The 22,173-nt window shown below is 43.5% G+C and overlaps 1 protein-coding gene across 2 annotated transcripts in view; it reads right to left on the minus strand.

Moving 5' to 3' along the window:
- Nucleotides 1–22,173, minus strand: part of JAG2 (jagged canonical Notch ligand 2) — a 265,230-nt gene that overhangs the window by 183,039 nt on the left and 60,018 nt on the right. For both annotated transcript variants that reach the window (XM_069207327.1, XM_069207328.1), the window contains exon 3: nucleotides 10,756–10,810. In XM_069207327.1, coding sequence (XP_069063428.1) covers nucleotides 10,756–10,810 — 55 coding nt within the window. The remainder of the gene's footprint in view (nucleotides 1–10,755; nucleotides 10,811–22,173) is intronic.

Genomic DNA, 22,173 nt, shown 5'->3' on the forward strand with positions numbered 1-22,173 from the left:
ACGTCTTGCAGGCTGATCATTCGAAACGACTGCTTTTTTAGGTATACATTTAGTTGCCTTAAATCGAGGATCGGCCTCCAATCTTTCCACTTTTTTCGAATGATGAAGAACCTGGAATAAAATCCTGTTCCTCGTTGAGCCCGAGGCACCTTCTCTATAGCTCCCTTGAGAAGGAGCTTGTAGACCTCTTCTTTGAGTTGTTGAGGATATCTTAAAGGAGTCCTGCTGGGAGGGTTGGAGGGAGGTATCTGGACAAATTCTAGAGTATGGCCCCGTTCCACTAATTGTAGGACCCACTTGTCTGACGTAATGGTTTGCCATTGACTGAGAAATAAGGAAATTCTCCCGCCCAGGGTGATAGGAGGAGGACTGAGCGTAGCCGGCGCCTTGAAAACATCAGGTTCTACGAGCTGAATCTTTGGCGGGGCGGGTTGAACGTCCACGGCCTGCCGGTCTAGTATAGGCTGGTTGAGTCAGTTGCCTTTGGGAGTAGTATTGCCGATATTGTTGTGAAGGTGATGGATAGGAAGAGTATCTCTGTTGTTGATAGCCCCCTCTGTAAGAGGGCTGGCCACGCCCCCTAGGACGAAAGGACGATCTTCGATATTGCAGGGTCCCTAATGACCTTGCCGTGTCCGTGTCTGTTTTAATTGACTGTAGGGCTTCGTCCACATGTTTCCCAAATAGCGCTTGGCCATCAAAGGGTAAGTCTAGGATCTTATTCTGGACTTCTGAGCGAAATGAGGTGGCTTTGAGCCAGCCCCGTCTTCTTAATACAGCAGCACCTGCTAGCTGTCTGAAAGCAGTGGTCGCTATATCCATTGCACAGTCTATAAGCTCTGCAGACGTGCGTTGACCCTCTTGTACAGTCTTATTTGCCTCTGATTTTACGTCTTCTGGCAGTTGATTAATAAACGATGCAATATCCGCCCAAAGCTGTCTGTCGTATCGAGACAAAATAGCCAAGGAGTTGGCAGCTCTAAGCACTAGGCTGGCCATAGACGAAAATCTTTTCCCTATGTTATCTAGCCTTCTACCCTCCTTATCTGGGGGCGCGGAAATCGGAGCAGAAGGATTTTTTGATCTTCTTTGAGCCGCCTGAGCTACTACTGAATCTGGAGGAGGATGTCCTGTCAAGCATGTTGGTGCATCATCAGGAGCTTTGTATTTCTTATCCAGACGTGGTAAAACTGCTGTGACTGTTGCCGGATTAGTCATGACTTTAAGGCCTTCTTCCCACAGGTAGTTCACCATCGGGATAGAGCGCACAGACTTCTGGAAGGGCTCTTTAAAATCATAAAGGAAACAATCGGTTTGCTTCGTAGGTAGCGGTAAAGCAAAACGCTTGGCTGCCCTCTCTAGGAGATTGTGAAAACCTCCAATGTCTTCAGGTGGGGACTCCACCTTCGAATGCGAAGGAGAAGATGGAGCAGGAATAATATATTCGTCCCACTCTGAGTGAGTATCTATGAGCTCTCCTTCCTTCTGATCTCCTTCTGAAATGTCAGTGTCTTGAGGAATTGTCATGTCCGGGGTGGCCACATCTGTGAGATGCAAAGACGTTGGTCTTTGATGTGGAGTAGAAAGACCAGAAATGGGCGATGGAGGAGGCTGTTCTCCTTGTGGAGGAAACCTTCTGTTGTAATCCACTAACATCGCTCTAAGGCCAGTAAGCAGGTCAGAAGGAATATACGTTCCCTGCTGATACTGCTGACGCTCCGAGCAAGCCTGGGGATCATAAGCTTCCTCATATTCCTCCTCTTCCTGGTATTTTACATTCAATTCAGAGGGGCTGTGGGCTGTTCCAAAAGGCCCATCTTCATCTGAATCTTCATCTCCCTCCAAAAGATGTGCTGGTACCAGGGAGGATACCTTACTAGGTGAAGTGTGGGTTGGAGTTAACTTTTCTGTTCTTTTTTGATGTTTTTCCCTCGTCGACGGTGTCGTCGACGACGTATAGATTGACTTTGTCGTGGACGGTGCCGTCGACGCTGGACGCACCGTTATTTTAATAGCAGAAATCTTCGCCGACGAAGTCGTCGACGACGGTAGGGCTGACACTGACATCAGCGCTGTCGACGATGACGAGGTGTAGACAACGTCGACGCTGATGTCGTCGTTGCAGTCCTCGTCGACAGTGGTGCACTTGTTGTCGACGATGTCGCCGACGGAGCCGTTGACGATGGAAAACCTGAAGTAGCTGTTGTCATCGGCAATGCGCCCACCGACGGTGCCGTCGACGGGGAATCTGTCGAGGAGGCCTTCTTTCCAGTCACAGAGGATGGCTTTTTGAAAGGCACAGATGGTGGAACAGATGAGGATTTCCTGTGCCTCTCAGAACTGGAAGCATGTCTTTTCCCCTCTTTACTTGAGAGTTTAGTTGTGGAAGAAGATGGGCTGCGACCCTTATAAGACCCTGAAGCAGTCTTTTTGAGGGCTTTCCTTGAGATTTGTGAGGGAGATCTAGAGCATGATCTTGCCCTTTTAGTTGATCTCTTGGATGTTGACGATTCCTCACTCTCAGAATCAGAAACTGGATCCTTCCTATGCTTCAGTTTCTGCAGCCATATTAATAATCTGCCTTCTCTATCCTTTAAGGTCTTAGAAGAAAAAGTATGGCACATCTTACAGTCTTTGGCTGAATGATCTGGGTACAGGCAGTAAATGCAGTCTTGATGAGGATCTTCAGAATGAAGTCTTTTCTTCCCACAAGTCTTGCAGTCTCTAAAGAGACTTTTCTTTTCCTTGTCAGACATAGTTGAAAAAGATCTGACAAATCCAAATAAATGAGTTTCTCTGAGAGAAAAAGAGCTGAATAAAGGTGTGTAAACAGAGCAGAGCTCTGAGGAGACTCCCTAGCACGACGTGCGGTAGAAAATCTGAGGTGCTAGAGCTTCTCTCAGGAGGTTCTGAAGGGTGCTGTCGCCTGATTGGTGGAGGATCAGGTTTGGTCCTTTTCACAAAATGACTCTGATAGACTATGAAATTGAAGAGGCCTAGGGCCTTTTTCTCTTCAATATGTTTTAACATTACTTATGAAAATTGTACCGGGACTCCCATCTCGACGATGGGGAATGATTCAAGCATGTGAATCTATGAAAGTTCCAATACTGGAGTAAACACTCTGATACATAACTCTATCCATGTTGCCTTCCCCTACATAAACTATGATGCTGCCTGCTAGACTGTCCAAGCATGAAGAACAGCTGATCTGTGATGCAAAACTCTTTCATTCTTCCCAGAAAAAATATCTGAACACTCTCAGCATTTAAAGTGTGCAAAGCAATTTTTGTTTCACCGGCTGGATTTTTTAAATATATTGGTTGAGGCAATGGTTGGTTTAAGTGAAATTTCAAAGGCACTACTGGCATAAAGGAATGTCTTGTACTTCCCGCCACCCTCTCTACAAAAATCCCATTTAAGGATTTTCCTTATGGCTCAAAAAGTCTCAAAGGAGCTTGGAGCTTGCTGTTGTATCTGGCTATGGCTGCTATCAGAAAAGGCTGTATTCAATTACATATGTTATGCACACATACATTCAAAGGGTGTGCCAACTATTATTAGTAAGACAGTGTTCAGGTCCAGTGGATCACAACTTTATAGGGATGCCTCTCAAGAAGTCTTTGATTACCCAGAAAAAATATTATTCGGTTTACCTACATTTTAAAACTTTAAGACAGCTGCCAAATGAACCATCGATGTACGGTGCAGTCCTGGCCCTGACTACTTCACTGGTAGGCAAATTCTCATATGGTAAAACTGAATCCAAATTTTTCATTTTTTTGTATAAATGCATATGGAGCCCTCATGCTCTAGTCAAGTGGGTCTACAACTTCCAGTTATGTCTGTGTGTCCAATATGCAATTGTTTGGGTGCCAGGCTAGGACAATTATTGAAATTATGTTGTGGTGGAAACTGCTACCCTGTCTCACCAGCAGAGAGTGGTGACTTGGGAGTTTGGAAGCCTGCAGATCAGACATCTCCGGCAGGACTAGGATCAGTCACTTTCATTACAGAAGATTCTTGGATCAATCTGTAAGCAATCTGGAAGTGAGTCAGACAGGAGGAGATCTAAAGCCTAACCTTCACATACCACATATTGAGAAAGTGTCTACCATGTTTAATATCTTTTACTATTTCATGTTTTTCTTTCTCAGGAGTAAGTTTCTATTCCAACATCCCATCACAGTGAGGTGCATGATTTTGGCATCAGCTAGCATGTTAACCTTCACTGAGAGGTGCTCTAAAGTCTGATGTGTACCATTGAGCCAAGGCTGATCATCGCTGTAACTTGTGCTTCTTTGTTTCTTAATATAAAACACTAATCTTATTGTTGGTCAAGTCTTTCAATCTAGAACCCTGAATGTTGAGAAGGAACTGCTGCATTACATGTCTCCTTGAGCTGCAAGACTTTTCTATTTGGATTACCTTTGGCAGTCAGATACTAAAGGGTCATTCGTCATCTGAAGAGCAACAACTTACCAACAATTACCTCATGGGTCTGCAGCTCATGGATTGGTAAGCAAACTAGTACATTTCCTTAATCCTCCAAACATTTCACGCCAAACAGTCAGAGTGAACCACACGTGAAGCTTCTAGCACCACTATCCAGATTCTATTGAATAACCAGATGTTCCTCCATGGGCCTCATCATCAGTCTACAGAAGGACAGTGAGGAAATAGAAGACAATATTACCCCAGTACGGACTGTTCATTTTTATAGCTTTTTTGCAAGTCTTTATCAACACCTGTCTGCTCTATCTTGAGGATCGAACAATTTCATTTTCTGTATTGAATTCTGCTAATGGGAATACTGAATGCCAAGCTGGAATTAGCAATTATTTCTTCTCATCACAGAGTACCAAATCTAGAAAGGTTTGTATTAATGAAAACCCCCTGTGTGGAAACAGCTCTTAGCCATGCATCCCAACGGAAATAAATATGGTGTCCAAGCCTAAATCCACATATGTGGGCCGAAATTAAGGCCATATACTTTGTAATTATCCTTCATGCCGATCATAGGCCTAATAGGAGCAATCTCAATTGTCCACTCACCAGGAAGAAAAGGTTCAATATATATTTTCATATATTTCAGACTACAGGACCGTGAATCATCTACATCAAGGGATGGCAAATAGTCTCTCTTTAAGCAGCAGTATCATCAGCTATTTCTTCATCCAAAACCCTACTCTTGAGCAGCAACTTGACGAATTGTAGATTTAGAATTTGTCTCCATCCTACTTTCTTTAGTACCAGATTTTACTTTGATTATGCTCCCTCTTTTCGATAGCATCTGGGTAATGTTCTACTGTGGACTTGAGCACGATAACAAGGATCGCTTTCTGTAACTGACATATTTTTTTCCCTCCACCTTTTTAAGGGATTTCACTGGACGCTTTTTGAGAAACATGACTGTGTGTTCTTATCATACTAGACTGTTTACCCATTTGTTGAAGTAATTTCTTGCCAGGCTTGTCAGAAATAACACATCTGTCCTTCTACTAAACTGTGTGGCGGACAGTTTTTCAAGTCCAGCCTGCTTCTGGGTGTGGGTCAGGATGGATAAGAGCCTAAAGTCCATTTCAGCCTCATTCATTCTGACCACTTTGGTTGTGCTTTGGTAACTACCTTCCTATTTGAAAGATTGGTGGGAAACCAAATATTTTTATTTATTTCTGAGCTTCTCCCTCTTGAAAGAAATAGTTTTTTCCTGAATAAAGTCATCTTACACCCTTACTGCTTCGGAGTTTGATTTTGTGGTGTAAACTGCACTGTTGAGCTTTGGTCCAAAAAGAAAGCCCTCTGCAAAGGGCATATTTAATGTCTATGCCTAAATCTCACGGCGGAGATTGGTGATCTCGAGCCAGTCATGTCAAACACTGCTCCACTGCCTAGTTAACGTAATATTTACCCACAATCTCTAGAACTCCTCAGCCATGTTTTTGAAACTATTTCTTCCTCTAGAACAGAGGTCTTCAAACTGGGGGGCGGGTCGACCTAGGAGAGCCCCAAGTGATCCCAGGGGGTCATCAGACACTTGCCTAAAGACGCATTATGCAGATAACAGAAAATGTGTTTTATTCAGAAGCAAGCTATTGCATGTTTAAAAAGGTAAAAGTACTTAATTGCAATGTTTAAATAGGTCTAGACATATTTAAACATTGCCATCTTTATAAAATAATTGTGAAAAGTTCTGAAGGGGGGCCCAAATTTTTTTATTTTCCCACTGTGGGGTGGTGGGGGAGGGGGTGGAATACGCAGGAGGCGCGGCATTAAAAAGTTTGAGGACCACTGCTCTAGAAGATGGTGCCCTTCTGGAAAGAGCCATTTCTCGTTCCAGAAGAAAATTATTCTTTTCTTTGATGGTATGAACTCTATGACATTGACATTTCGTGACACAGATGGATATCATACAGTGATTGTCAGGGCTTTCACACCCTTTACTATCTCTTCAGCTATGTCAGCAAACAATTTTTTTCAAAGATCGTTAACTTCTGGCCATCTCCGTCTACTGCAAGTGAGCCAGTTGAGTCCGGTTTCTTTTTTTTTTATTTTTACAAAGACATTGCAACAGAGTACCCTTTCCACCAAACTCTAAATGTAGGTCTTTGTGTATGCACATACCACGATACATGTTCAGTATATAGCTTCCTTTGCATAGAATAGTGACAGACTTTACAGTGGGCCTGTTCGTGTCTATTGAGCATGGCAAAGAACTTTGAGATTTCAACTCTCCAGCAGAGAAAGATATATGGAGAGTTTCTCAGGGATCATGATTTCTCCCCGCTTAATTTATATAGATGTAAATGAGCTTTTAGTATTGCTCTGTGACCGCCACTTGTGCTTGTAAGCAGATGACTCATACATTTGTATTCATGTTACTGAAGTCAGGATCTGTTCTCCACCAAGTAAAAGGTAATGGTTGTTTTAGAGTGTCTGATGAATAGCAACTGTTTACAGATAAGTAGGATTAAAACAGAAATCCTATTCCTGGCACAGAAGAAAATCCTGGACAGAACTGGTATAAATATACTCTCCCTAATTTTATAGATGTTACCATAAGTAACAGTTAACCTAGGTGTTCTTCTAGACACAGACGTAAACACTTCAGCTTGGGAAAGCTTGCTCTTCATGTTTAACAAATTTGAATTTGTCCTATGGAAATTGTGCTTTGGTTGAAAAGTGTTTTATTACATGCAAACAGATTAGCCATGGAAAAAATTATAAGAAATTGAAAGTAAACTAACCTGAATGATTTTGCTCCATCACTAATCTTAATCTACATCACACCCTTGTTAGCTACTATCCAGCTCTGGCACAGCCCCTAAATTCTGTAAGACCAATTTCTCTCATACCAAAACTTTTCCCACACATTTTTGTAGTCGCAGATTTCAATGTCTTCTAATTTATTGGAGGGCCCCCCATGACTTCTGAAATCTAACCCGCTATGTTAAAAATAAAAATATTTTCAGTGGTCCCAAACACTGACAAAAGTAGTTCTTGAATGAAACATTTTATTATATATCTAAAGGCCTGGTCTGCCAACAGCAGGTGGAATAATACAGGAGCTAAGCTAAATGTAAACACCACCCTCACGCCCCTGCTAGAAATATCAGACACTAAAACAAGCCCCTTACATGTTTCATCTGTCCTTCACAGATGCGAGATCTGTTGTTGGGGTTTGACACAGTTGGGTGCCCTTCAGGGTCACATCTAGGTCCAGAAGCAGGAGTGCATACATAGACTATTAAGAGCCCTTTGGGATGCAGGTACACCAGGAAGATCTGAGGTGGATAGAATATGTCATGGATATAGAATTGTGGAAGAACAGTGCGACCAGTTAACAAGACTGAAAAAAGGAGGGCTGCAGGGTACAGATGAATTTTCGAGGCAGCCATAGTAAGGTCTGGCAGTCTGTGTACCTCAACGATGCAGCCATTACACTGAAATCGTCAAAGAGAGAGGAACGATAAGGAGAGCAAGAAACTAGATGAAAGACTAGACTAACTCTCTAGCTTTCAAACAAAGTTAATTTCTGGCTGGAAAAAAGCCCATAAGTTGATAAAACCACAGATTACGACATGTGTATAACAGCTTGATGTATTTGGTAATTTAGTGCTGTCCCTCATGTCACAGAAGTCATCTATACATGATAAAATATGCATTATGTTAACTAAAGTACTAACAGATTTAATGTAGAAAATGCCATGAGGAGTCCTTTTAACTGTGCATTTGTTTGAACTGGTGTTAGAAACCCTGGTGATATCGCACATAAATCAGCTTGCAAGATTTAATTGATATTTTGTTGTAATTTATGCTTTAGACTAACCAAATGTATTGAAATGATATTGAATTTCTAATGATTAATGATTTGAATACGTGCGCAAAAACAGAGAAATGCAGTTCTGAGTTATATCAATAGAAACATATTGACACAGTCTTTTCATTTGAAGTTGCTGAAATATGAATACTAGTGAAGCATTAATGTTGAAGTCATAAGTTTGCATACTAAATGTGTTTATTAAAACATAATAATTAAATGTATTTCTATAATTCACTTTCATTAGCCTAAATGAGGTCAGTTAGTCTTGTATTTTGTGACTGTGCAAGAAATCCTCTTTCAGTTTCATAACATGAGTTTCGTTTCAAACTTCGTTCCCTAGAGAAGACCAGCTTTGGTAATAGACCTCTATTGTTCAAGACATAGTTTAGAACATCTTGAGCAATGGACTAACAGTTTATACAATTATTTTGATCCTGTGTGGAGCTACATGGATGGATAAGGTTCCCATGACAGACCTGGGAAGATATGCCTATGTTTCAACCTAGAGTTGTGTGATAGATTTTTATTGACTGATGCCCCTATAACGTAATTTGGGGGTCTGTCACCTTTGGCAAATCAAAATGCTTTATGAACTTTGATATACCGATGACCGGTTGGACTTTGGTCAGTCAGATCCACACTGAGCTGTCCGAAGATGAGAAGCTGAGCCCCTATTCTGAACCCTAAATGCTGAACACCTTGGAGAAGAATCTTCCTCTCTGCTTTGCTCTGTGCGATGTACCGCTGAGACTTAGAGATCATCTCCCTAAACCTTGTAGAAGACTCATGATGAAGATTCTGACCCGCTGCCACTTTCCCTTTTATCTTGCTTTTGCCTACCTTAGTTAGTATCTTGTTGCCCGAGATTTCCTTTTTCCAAATTCTTTTTTCCCCCTTTTGTCCTATGCACACATGTTCAGCCCCACACTTCATTCCCTGATTTGGCCTACTGTAGGGTTACCGTATGCCCAACCAAAATTATAAATCTGCAGATTTGAAACGGTCTGATGCTTGTTAAATCTGAGCAAATATGTTTTCTGTTCAGACACTTTTGCTGGTGATCTGTGCCATCTTTATTGAATGCTTAGTTTTTTTTATGTTAGTTCGCCTTAACGTATTTCGTCGCCTTGGGCAACTATTGATGATTCTATATCTTTATAACTTTGCCTTGAGAATTGTCTATATGACTGAGTTTGCATTTGTAATAAACCCCCTTAACTTTATTCCCGATTGGAGTTTTCCTTGTATGGCCAACCAGGTCATGAACCGCAATTTTATTGGTTCATATGTCAAATGGTGTTAATGGTTCCATCACACTCCTAGTAGGGTCCAAAAGGTATGTTGGCCTCTATGAGCATTGATTCCTGCAAAGGATGAAAATGCTCCAGCAAGGTACATGAAGGTAATCAAAACCATTGTAACCATGTCCAATAAGTCATACAAAAAAAAATCTCAGATTGGGAAAAAAGTTTATATGCTGTTTGACCGTCTCACAGTCATTATGCTCTCTTCAAATGACTGCATGCTCTTCTCCAATTTCAGGACATGATGGTAATGTAGAAAGTGCCAGTATCACTCCAAGATGTTGCAAACACTTTAGATACCATGGTCTAATTCAGTACTGTAAAATTACAGACATTTAAAATCCTACTCTCAAAATCAGTTGAAAGTCGTGCAAAATTACCTACAGATGGGTCTATGATTCTCTTTATTAGGTTGACTCTTTCCACATTCTTAGCTAAATAAGTCATACATTTCCCACCTTTATTACTATGCTTCTGGTACAGAGTTAGCATCGTTACAAAGCCTCACCAATGTAAACACCAGTAACTTTTACTCAATCTATGACAGTTGGACATAGTGAAGGCCCTCACCCAAAAATGAGTAAAGTATCTTGTGTACAAGACATTTTTTTTCCTATGTCCCAACAGAATGATTTATCAGTAACAAAATATCTGTGGCAAGGAAAAGGTTTGGAAAACCTAAAAAGAAGAAAATAAATCAAACAAAAGAAATGTAACATTATTTGTTTAATTGATACGTACTAAAAAGGTAATCACTAACTGCTTAAGAATATGTATTATACATAAAAATGTGTATATACGTTACACACACATTTCATGGTTTGATCAGCATGTTTTGGGAGATCGTTTGTGTCTATAATTAACAAACAAAAAAGGCGAATGAGTATGGGGTTCAAACTACTTTTAGCAAACATAGCTGGCAACAGATGAAGACAATTAAGAAATTCTGAAGCCTACCAGAAGGACCAGATCAGCAGTATAGTCTGTATTTAACACTTTCCAACTTTTCCTTTTAACCTGCCTCCACCAACATTTTGGACTTCATTCATACCATAAAATACATGATCGGATTTATGATATACATTTTCTTAAAAGACATTAAAAAAAAATCAATGAGGCTGTCCTCACCTGTTTTAGTGTCGTTATCCCAGTCCCATGCTTCCAGTATTAATGTATATGATCTCTGAAAATGAAGCAAAAAATAAATATAAAAATCTAACACTGGCATATACTTTTATTGCAAGCCGATTAAACATTACGAGGCTTGTCATCACACACTTGCCACAGTATATATTTTATGCAGGGGAAGTGTTTGTACATTTTTCTCCATTTGACTTTGTGGGTATAACACAGCATGGACTTAACCGAAGAGGGGCCAGGGTTGGTAGTGGCACCTTACAAAGAAGTACACACCAGCAAGTGCATGGTACAGAACCACCAGAGGGCATTAACAAATTGGCAATACAACAGGTTACAAATCTGTTTACATAGGAAATAGCTTATAAATAATCACAATTATTGGACAATTTGCAGTTCTTCAAACTGGAAGATGCACGTTAACAAGTTAACACAGTTTGAGTAAGGAATGGGATGGGAAAAGAGAGGGGGATGGGTGATTATCAGTTTGGAAGGCGTTCATAGTTATGGTAAGGACGGGTTAAATCAGCTAGAAGCTAGGACAAAGGGATTCCACTAAGATGATAAGAGAAGAGGTGGACCATGAGTAGTTTTCCATAGGACAGAAGTAAGTGAATCTGAAGTTTTAGAGAAGGAAGAGGTTTATTCGAGAGAAGGAGGACCAAAAGGAAACTCGTCTTTATTGATTTTCCTCTGTGATTTAGGGATTTGCATAATCACCTAAGTCAATCTGTGGTGGAATGTCAGCCGCCCAATGGGGAGACTGGGGTGAGGAGAGGTAGAGCAAGAGGGAGAGGAAGAGTGAGAGGGAGAAGCATAAGGTGAGGGAGAGACTTATTTTATGGCGTGCAGCCAGTCCTCAATCAGTGGTTACAATCTAGGGCACTAATGAGCATGAATTTCATTTACTTGGGATCGGTTTTAGAAAAAAAACAGGCACCCATATATGGAAGGTGTTGAATCATACTTGGAAGAGTAACTGCTCAGGGGAGGACCTTGAAGGTGGATAGATGGATCACAGGCTGGTAAGGACGTATTACCCAAATCCGTTTTGAGATGGACGATGCAATGCTTTACATATTACAGTGAAAGCCTGCACGCATTTTGTGAAGCAAATCAAATCAAATCAAATCATTAACATTTATAAAGCGCGCTACTCACCCGTGCGGGTCTCAAGGCGCTAAGGGGAAGGGGGAGTTACTGCTGGTCGAAAAGCCAGGTCTTGAGGAGTCTCCGGAATGCGGAGTGGTCCTGGGTGGTCCTGAGGCAGGTGGGGAGGGTGTTCCAGGTCTTGGCTGCCAGAAAGGAGAAGGACCTCCCACCCGCCGTGGAGCGGCGGATGCGAGGGACGGCAGCGAGCGCGAGGCCAGAGGAACGGAGGAGACGGGTGGGGGCGTAGAAGCTGAGGCGACGGTTGAGGTATTCCGGTCCCTTGTTGTGGAGGGCTTTGTGTGCGTGGGTGAGAAGTCGGAAGGTGATCCTTTTGCTGACTGGGAGCCAATGCAGGTGTCTCAGGTGTGCGGAGATGTGGCTGTTGCGGGGTACGTCGAGGATGAGGTGGGCCGAGGCGTTTTGAATACGTTGCAGGCGTTTTTGGAGTTTAGCGGTGGTCCCAGCATAGAGGGTGTTGCCGTAGTCCAGGCGGCTCGTGACGAGGGCGTGGGTCACGGTTTTTCTAGTGTCAGCGGGGATCTAGTGGAAGATCTTGCGGAGCATGCGGAGGGTGAGGAAGCAGGCGGAGGACACGGCCTTGGTTGGTCATGGTCATGGTGAGAAGAGGGTCCAAGATGAAGCCGAGGTTGCGGGCGTGGTCTGAGGGGGTCGGTGCGGTACCAAGGGCCGCGGGCCACCAGGAGTCGTCCCAAGCGGACGGGGTGTTGCCGAGGATGAGGACTTCCGTTTTGTCAGAGTTCAGCTTTAGGCGGCTGAGCCTCATCCAATCTGCGACGTCCTTCATGCCCTCTTGTAGGTTGGTCTTGGCGCTGGCGGGGTCCTTGGTGAGGGAGAGTATAAGTTGGGTGTCGTCGGCGTAGGAGGTGATGATGATGTCGTGCTTACGTACGATGTCGGCGAGGGGGCTCATGTAGACATTGAAGAGTGTCGGGCTGAGCGATGAGCCTTGAGGTACGCCGCAGATGATCTCAGTGGGGTCTGAGCGAAACGGTGGGAGGTAAACTCTTTGAGAGCGGTTTGAGAGGAAGGAGGTGATCCAGTCCAGGGCCTGGCCTTGGATCCCGGTGGAGCGGAGGCAGGTTATTAGGGTGCGGTGACAGACGGTGTCGAAGGCCGCCGAGAGGTCGAGGAGGATGAGGGCGATTTCAGTGCTGTGGTTGGTTCGGAATCCGGGTTGTGAAGGGTCGAGCAGGTTGTTGTCTTCCAGGAAGGTGGTAAGTTGTTTGTTGACGGTCTTCTCTATTACCTTGGCAGGGAAGGGGAGGAGCGAGATGGGGCGGAAGTTTTTCAGGTCGCTAGGATCAGCCGTAGGTTTCTTTAGTAGGGCGTTGACTTCGGCGTATCTCCAGCTTTCGGGGAAGGTAGGAGAAGAAAATGAAGAGTTGATGACGGCCTGGAGGTGCGGGCGATGATGTCGTCGGCTTTATTGAAGATGAAGTGAGGGCAGGGGTCCGATGGGGCGCCGGAGTGGATAGAGTTCATGGTGGTTTTGGTTTTTCAGTGTTGATGTGGGTCCAGGCGTTGAGGGTGATGGCCGGGGGTGTGGGTTCGGTGATGCTTGGTTGGGTCTTGTGTCCGAAGCTGTCGTGGAGGTCGCTGATCTTGCGATGGAAGAAGGTGGCGAGGGAGTTGCACAAGTCTTGTGAGGGCGTGACGGCGTTGGCGTTGGGGTTGGAGAACTCTTTGATGATGCTGAAAAGTTCTCTGCTGTTGTGGCTGTTTTTGTCCAGTCTGTCGGTGAAAAAGTTTCTTTTGGCTGCGCGGATCAGGTGGTGGTGTTCGCGGGTTGCGTTTTTGAGGGCGGTCATGTTGTCGGCGGTGTGGTCTTTGCGCCAGGCCTTCTCGAGGGCGCGACAAGTTTTCTTCGATTCTTTAAGAGTGTCAGAGAACCAGAGAGGTTTTTTGTTGATGGCCTGTTGATGCGTGCGTCTGAGGGGAGCAAGGTTGTCTGCGCAGTTGGAGATCCAGTTCGAGAGGCTGAGGGCTGCGTCGTTGGGGTCGGTGGTGAGGGTAGGTTGGTTGATGGCGAGTGCGGAGAGGAGTTGCTCTTCGGGGATTTTGTTCCACTGTCGACGAGGGATGGGTTGAGTGCGGAGGTGGCGGGTCTCGCGTCGAAATGGACACAGCTGTGGTTGGTCCAGTGTAGAGCGGAGGCGTGGCTGAAGGAGACGTGTTTGCTGGCGGAGAAGATAGGGTCAAGCGTGTGTCCGGCGATGTGGGTGGCGGTGTTCACCAGTTGCTTGAGGCCGAGGTTGGCGAGGTTGTCGAGCAGGGCGGTGGTGTGGGGTCGTTGTTTTGTTCCAGATGGAAGTTGAGGTCGCCTAGGAGGATGTAGTCCGGCGAGGCGAGGGCGTGCGGGGAGACGAAGTCGGCGATGGAGTCGCTGAAAGGGGCGCGCGGTCCGGGGGGGACGGTAGACGAGGGATCCTCTGAGGGTGGTCCTGGGGTCGGTGCGAATCTGGAAATGCAGATGTTCAGCGGCGAGAGGGGTGTCTTCGGTGGAGGTGGTGAAGCTGATGGAGTCTTTGAAGACGATGGCGATACCTCCTCCTACTTGGTTGGTGCAGTCTTTTCTGGAAATCTTGTAGCCTTCGGGGATGGCAGTGGCGATGTCTGGGGCCGAAGAGGCGTTCATCCAGGTCTCCGTGATGAAGGCGACGTCCGGTGTTGTGGAGTCCAGGAGGTCCCAGAGTTCCACGGAGTGCTTGTGGACAGATCGAGCGCTGACCAGGATGCACTTGAGGTGGTTGATGGCGCGTGGGCTGGTGGTCGTGGTAGTTGCGTGGTGGAAGATGCGTTTGCAGGAGTTGCAGGCGAAGGGTCCATGGGTGCGTTTGGGGTGAGCTTGGAAGCAGGTGTTGGAGCGCCCTGGGTTGAGGGCGTGGAGGGTGGTGGGGTCGTAGCGGAGCAGCGGGTTTGGGAGAGCTGGGGACCAGGGGTCGTGGCGCTGGGCGCGGGCCAGGCACAGACGGGCTTGCCTCTGGCGCGCCTCCGGCGTGGTCGCGCAGCGGCCGCCATAAGAGGGGGGGGAGGGGGCAGCTGGGGGCGAATGGGAGCTGGGGGGCGGGGGCGTGCAGGAGGTCGCGGCGGGAAAGCGGGAGGGAGGGGGGGACAGGTAGAGTGAGAAGAGCTGGGGGAGGGGGGTTTAAGGGTGGAGGGGGGTGAGTGTTAGGAAGTTTAGGAGATTAGGGAGAGAGATAGGGGTAGGGTTGGGAAGATAGGGGAGGGGGGTTGTAGAGGTGGGTGAGGGTGAGAGGTAGAGTGAGAGGATAGGAAGATAGGGGTGGTAACAGGGGGTGGCGGGAGGGTGGGAGAGATAGAGAAATAGGTAGATAGGAGGAGGTGGTGAGTGAGGGAGATAGATAGATAGTGAGATAGAGAGATAGGTAGATTGGTAGGTAGGAGGAGTGAGGGAGGCAGATAGCGAATGGGGTAGATAGGGGTGATAGAGAGGGGGAGGCGAGTGAGGGAGAGAGATGAGACAGGAGCAGGAGGGCAGGCGCGGGAGGAGCAGAAGACGGAGGACGAAGAAACAGGAGACAGAAGAACAGAAGACGAAGAGGCAGAAGACAGAAGATCACAGAAGAAGATACAGAAGACGAAGAACAGAAGGCAGAAGAAGATGAAGAAGAAGAGAGGCGACAGGAGAGGCTGAGAAGCACACAGATGAAGAGAGAAGATGGGGAAAAGAAGAGTACAGAAGAAGATTACAGAAGAGGAGCGAGGAGGAAGAACAGAGAGGAAGAAAAGAAGCAGGAGCAGGAGAGAGGGTGAGTAGCGCGGGGCAGGGCGAGGGGCTGGGAGGTGGGGGGTACTTACTGCGAGGTAGGTCTCAGGAACCTGGAGGAGCTGCAGCGGCAGGGGGAGCGACCTACCCTTGGGTCAAGGGTCGCTACCACTGTCGCGCAGCGGCCGCCATAAGAGGGGGGAGGGGTCAGCTGGGGGCAAATGGGAGCTGGGGGGCTGAAGCAACATGTTTTCATATGTAGAAATAAAGCCTTTAGATAATATAAATTCACATTTGACCTATTTTCCAATCCAAGACACAAAGGGACAGATGTAGCAAAGTATTTTGCATTCTCAAAACGAGTGAATTGCAAAATTCCACCGTTCGCGAATACAAAATAGCCTTTACGAATGTATGAAAGCCATTGGCAGTCCCTTTCTAGGGAATCGCAATTTTTTCATGATTTTCAAAAATTGTGACTCCGAATAGGGAATTGCAATTTGCGATTCCCTAAACAAGAAATCGCAAATAGGCATTACCTATTTGCGATTTCATAAGCATATGTATCAAGCATTTCCTAAATGCAAAATGGGCATTTAGGAAATGCTATTACCATCAACTCCAAGTTGATGGTAACCATGTGGAATTTTTAAAAATGCATTTAAAATGCATTTTTAAAGAGTGCCCTGTAGTGCACATATTAATTTTTGAGGTGCATCAAAGGGGGCATTAGGCCTTCGGCACCTTTGGTCTTGCATTTTTTAATCTGCGATTCCCTAATAAGAAACTGCATTTTAAGAAATGCAAAACGATTCACACCTAGGGGCCTAAAGGCCTATTGGAACGAATGGAGTCACATTTCCTAACAGCAATTCACTAACAGCGATTCACTAACAGCGATTGCAACTGTGCAGGAATCGCTAATAGGGAATCACTATTTTGCGACATTCCATTTTGCATTTCCTAAATAGCGATGACCTAAAAAAAAAAATTTAGGAAATGCAAAATGGAACACTGATACATCTGGACCAAAGTCTTTAGAGTGTAGGTTTTTTAGCATAAGTAGTCTGGAGTATAACAGATGATGTACACGGGACAACAGTTTCCTAGCTCAACTCAAATGTAAAGCTGGCATGAAAGGGAGGGGGGGGGGGGGGTGAGGGATTCCAGTACAGCATTCAAAATACTTTTCTCATTCTGGACACCCCTACTTCAATGACCTATCAAGACTGATCTTTTCCAAGCGTCGGTTTTTCGTCACACTTAACAACCCTGCAGTTCTGCTGCACGTTCTGTTATGGTTTCTTCAACATATACCTAAAATGGACTTTGGCTCTGCTCCCACAAAGAGTATTTTCCATCTCAAAGTACACTGAATCATCATAAATGACATTCTTTATCTGAAAAATATATTGTGTAAATAATGCAATCGATTTTATTTTATTTTTTTTCACTGTAAAAGACTGTTTAAAACCTTTCTGTGAGGACTCAAAAACACGCACCCAACTTACTGGCTTTGCAAATGCTCATTTTTTAATGGGATACTTCCTGCTACTAAGTGTTATTACAGGCTGGACTGTGTGGCCGTGTAGGTCTGCAGACAGCAGTATACGTGAATGTTTTAACCCTAAGGGCATCAGTGAACACATACACCCAGGAAAGAATAGTCATGGCATTGTTGTTCAAGAGGTGATGCAGGAACATAAGGAAAACAACTGTACAAGGCTTTGGGGAAAATTGAAAATACTAGTTATTTCGGAGTAGCTCGTTTTCAAAGGCAACCTAAGGACCTACACTTGTGTATTGGACCAACCTTCACATGCACCGAGGTTATTTGAATACAACCACTCTATTCGCGCCTTGTTTAAAGTAGCTATTTCATAACAAAAACATACAGAGTCTCGGAAACGGATTTCCTACTTCTAACGCATGCTGTACATCAGCAGGAAGGCCTTACAACCCCTTGCTCCCTTCTGTCTTGTAGATGTGCAAGCGCGGCCTTAAAATGCCCTTGGAAAACTGTTTGTTCCACAACACATTCTAAAATTAACTAAATCTTTCGACCAGCAGCTAAAAAAGGAAAATATTCTCATGGGTGTGTCACTTCAAGGAAGCATGCAAGTTATAAAAGAAACAACTTAGATTTTCTATTTCAAGGTTACACTGATATTCATACCGGTATAGGTTTCCTTGCCGTTGCCCCTGCTCTGGTTTCCTACAGCCTGCAGTCTCCAGCGAGGCTGGGTCCCACCAGTATCAGGTATCATCTGCTACTCTGGCAGGACCTGGGAAGCGCATGCTCAAAGTGTGACTTCGTTTGCTTCAGGTCAGTCCAACATTTTACAAACCGGTGTTACTGGATCTTTTTAACTAATCAATGGTCAATTAACAAATTGCAAGGACGCTATTTGCCAACCCAAAGGCCATGCCAAGACAAAGTCACTGAAACAATCTAGTATCCATCATACTATACGAACTGACGGAGCGGTTTGTACCGATGATGAAGGCTTAAAAATGATTTTCCAATATAAATAAAATATACAGATAACATATGGGAGCTAGCAATCCCTGTATGAATGCGAGTGTCTAATTCCCTTGTTATAGGTGACTTATGAATGCCTGCTGCTGGAATCAGCAGCCCGAGTGTATGGCAGGTATTGGAGCATAATTGAAGCTGCAGTTTAAACAAGAAAAAGGTAATTAACTATTCTTTTCTCAATTTTTTCTAAAAAGAAAAAGTGATCAGCAAAAGGAAGACATTTTATAGCAAAGTGCATTTTTTTTTAACGAAACAGGTCATTAAAATGTCTTCAAGTTTCCAGAAACTTCTGAGCTACACTATTTTTTAATCTGACATATTAAACTGATTCTCATACGTTTTTGCAAAAATTAATAACTGGTTGTTGGTGTCTTTAATTTTTCACAACGGATTGTGTTTTTAATTCTTCTTGTCTGCGAGAAACATGAAAGGGCAATATACCAAGGTTCTTAAGCAGTTTGAGGGAGGGGTGACAGTGAGACCACGTATTATAAGGAATAAAACACCCTCTGGCATACTTCGCAAGGATATTGCATATCACCTTGAAGTTCCAAAACCTTCTAAAGGAACGCAGCCTCGTCTTTGTTCCTGTTTATGGTCATGGAACTCCTCCTCGGCGACTGGCAACATCCTTATATTTGTACTGCAGGGGATACTTTACCAATGTATTACACCAATTAGATTGCTTCATTTGAGGTTCAGCAGTTGGTTAAACACTTCTGGTTAAAGGTGCTGACACCTCTGTCTTTTCAGCCATTGAAAAATATGGGTAATCCTATGTTATGTAAGAAAATAATATATTTTAACATGTAGCCTTAGTGATGTTTTCCTGATATTTAAGTACCACACCCACCCCAAACTTATTTTTTTTCACAGACAGAAACTTTTAACGACATTATCTGCCGCGATGCAGTTAAAAGCAATAAAACTGTGTCGTACAAAATATGGCAGCCAGGAAACATTAGCTGCACAAAGCTACCCCAGACAGGCTCTGTCTTTGAGCAGCCCCAATGTCTCCCTAGACAATCTACTCTTAGTTCTGCAGAGGGAAGGTGAAGCATTGCTGGTAAAATAAGTGGATGATGCCAGTAGGTGCTGAGCTGCGACCCTATGGCAGGCTAAAACAGTGGCCTTACTGGAGAGGTGTGGAAGCAGCGCTTAATAAACTGGCATGATCTAGTCACAGTAACTAATGCTTATTTATTATAAACAAAAAGGAATGCAGAGACCCAATGTTTTTCTTACGAGTCCACTGATGGAGCTGCAGCATGATAGTGTTTTAGAATACCATAGCAGCCTAGCCCGGATTACACCTCACACCTCTTCCACCACCCTGCTCTTCCTGTCTATCTCATTTTCACATGATCTTTTTCATCACAATTTTTCCCCATCTTTCTCGGTTGTCTTCATTTTCTGCCTATCACTCTCTTTCTATAGCTTAACTTCCAATGATGAAAATTAAGCTCTGGTGCCCAAAACAGTAATGCCGGAGCCCCTCACTAGTGCAAATTAAGAACGAACAATCACCCTGTGAAGATGTAGACCAAAATGAGTAATCTTTCCATGAGACAACAACGGAGTGAGGGAACATGCATTTTCCACACCTAAGAAATCAGATGTTAAACAGAAATGTAGGAAAATGATAGAGGACTTAATGCACTTGAGTATGTATAGTCAAAAGAAAGGGGCCCTATGCCCAAGGGGACAGGGAACCTTTTTAGACTCTCAAGTGAAAACTTCCCCTTGAGAAATCAATCAACCAAACTTGTATGCTTCTAAAGTAAGTCGCTCAAACACTCCTCAGGCACACAATCCTCTCTGAGAAAAATGCAAGAAAAAGTAGTACCACACAAGTGTCAGACTGTGGAGAGCTTTGATAATACATTTGCCAAAACACTTCAAGGTTGTCACAGACGATAACATAGCATAGACTAATTCTGTAACTCCTCCTGGCATCAACTGAAACCATGAACAAATATGGTGCAAGAAAACAATGATTGAAAATCATTGTAACAATAAGTAGAAAAATAAAAATAGAAATGGGAGAAACATATTACAACATGTCTTTTAATACTACTAATCCATTGCAATCATTGTCTAAGTTACTTGATGTCCCCATATGATAATCATCTAGTATATCCATGTTCCTCAGATTTAGTATGCAAAGAACGTGGACGCATTTCGGTGGAGTATAGATATTGACCACCTTCTTCAGGACACAGTTCAAAATACTTTCTTCCGGAGGTATTCAAGGGAAATAATACAAGCCCATCTTTGGTTAAAGAAATGTCCTATTCTTGACTCATATTTTGATTTTGAAATCTAAAAAGGACATGATCTTTTCAATATTTGTATATCTCTCTTTTTTTATATATTTTTTATTTCCTGGAGGTCATATCTGACCTTCAAAGGGATAAACACCTTATAATCAAGGATTTATTAAACATCTGTTAAAAGATGACCTGATTAGTCATAGAATTACTAGTGTGGTAATTTTAGCCTTCCGGATATTTAATTTCCCGGGTGTATGACTAAAACAAACATTCGCCTTGGAGCCAAGTCAACTGCTGTAAAACTCCTACTCTCTCCCATGGACCCCGTGATTTCTCCACTGTGTGCATCTTGTACCGCAAACCTTAAACCCACTCTTTCTCCCATGTTCTTGTCTAACCTATTGTCCATTTTACTATCTTTTCCTGCAATCCCTTTACTTCCTACCCTTTATCTATTTTTAAACCATCATGATTTTGGAGCTCTTCGTGCCATACAGTTCAAAGCTTTACTGCTATCTCCTATTTTAAGGACGACCAAAAGTAGGATTTGAAAGGTCTGGAAATCTCTTAAAAGTATTATCAAGTTGAGACAATAAAGGCAAGTTTGTATCCCTCGTAATAACAAGTTCAGAGGTGTGGAATTTCTATAACCTGACGCCCAGGACATTTTGTTGGGGTCAAGGACAACATGTTTTCATGTTTATTTTGTCCTTGTTACAAGTAAGCCTAACCCCCCAGCAGCACCAACCCTTTGGCTGCAAGTTTACAGTACTACATTATGGTTCAGGGAAGGACATTTTCGGCAGATGAGGTGGTATTTGTGCCTATATTGTAATGCTGATCAAACTTGTATTTATGATTCATTAATGCAAATCCTTTAATATTAGGATGAGCACTCTAAGAAAATGTTGTAAGCTTGGACAGCACTACTGACAGTGGTTCCAGCATAAAAATGTACAGACATGTTTGCAAAGTTCAACAATCAAAGGCTACCTATAATGCTCCCAGAATGCTCTCTGGGTAGATGCAAATATCTGCAGAAGTTTGAAAGCAAGAGTGATTATTTAAATTCAAAATAAAATGCTCATTAAAAATGCAACTAGGAATAAAGCATTTTGCTAACCAACTGTGAAATGTGAGGTACCATTTCTTTAACGCATCATTTAGTAAAATGTTTTGATGTATGCTAGTATTTCCCCAAAAATATTCCTAATGGAAAAATCAGTATAACCAATTTCAAAGGGAAACACTAAAATAAACAAGCATTGGCAAAGCCAATAGGTCTGGCATTGGTGGTCAGCCTTTTGGTTTTGTCAGTGCGTGTCTTGTTTTGACATGGTTTTTGTAAAACGTTCCTGGGCATAACATCATAACAAACATTAGCAGAAAGCAAAAATATTTTTGAGTCTCAAAAAGGACACATTGCCCCAGCATCTCCTGGCAATGAAAAACACTACTTCATGTCAATATGCTCCTGGGGTAAGAGGAGAATGTTGTCACTCACAGTGAAGCCAGCTGATAGAGATAGGTAGAATTTTAATAAAAGCAAAAGGTCTTGGATAACAATTAGGTGCCTAATTCCTAATGAAAATCACAAAGGTTCACCCATGGTGCATGTCCTTGCATTAATGCAGATTTACAACTTTTATGAACGCACAAGAATTTACAGATGTAGGCTAGGATTTCGTACTCCTATA

Source organism: Pleurodeles waltl, chromosome 9 (genome assembly GCF_031143425.1).
Source record: "Pleurodeles waltl isolate 20211129_DDA chromosome 9, aPleWal1.hap1.20221129, whole genome shotgun sequence".
In the NCBI taxonomy this organism is placed as follows: Eukaryota; Metazoa; Chordata; class Amphibia; order Caudata; family Salamandridae; genus Pleurodeles; species Pleurodeles waltl.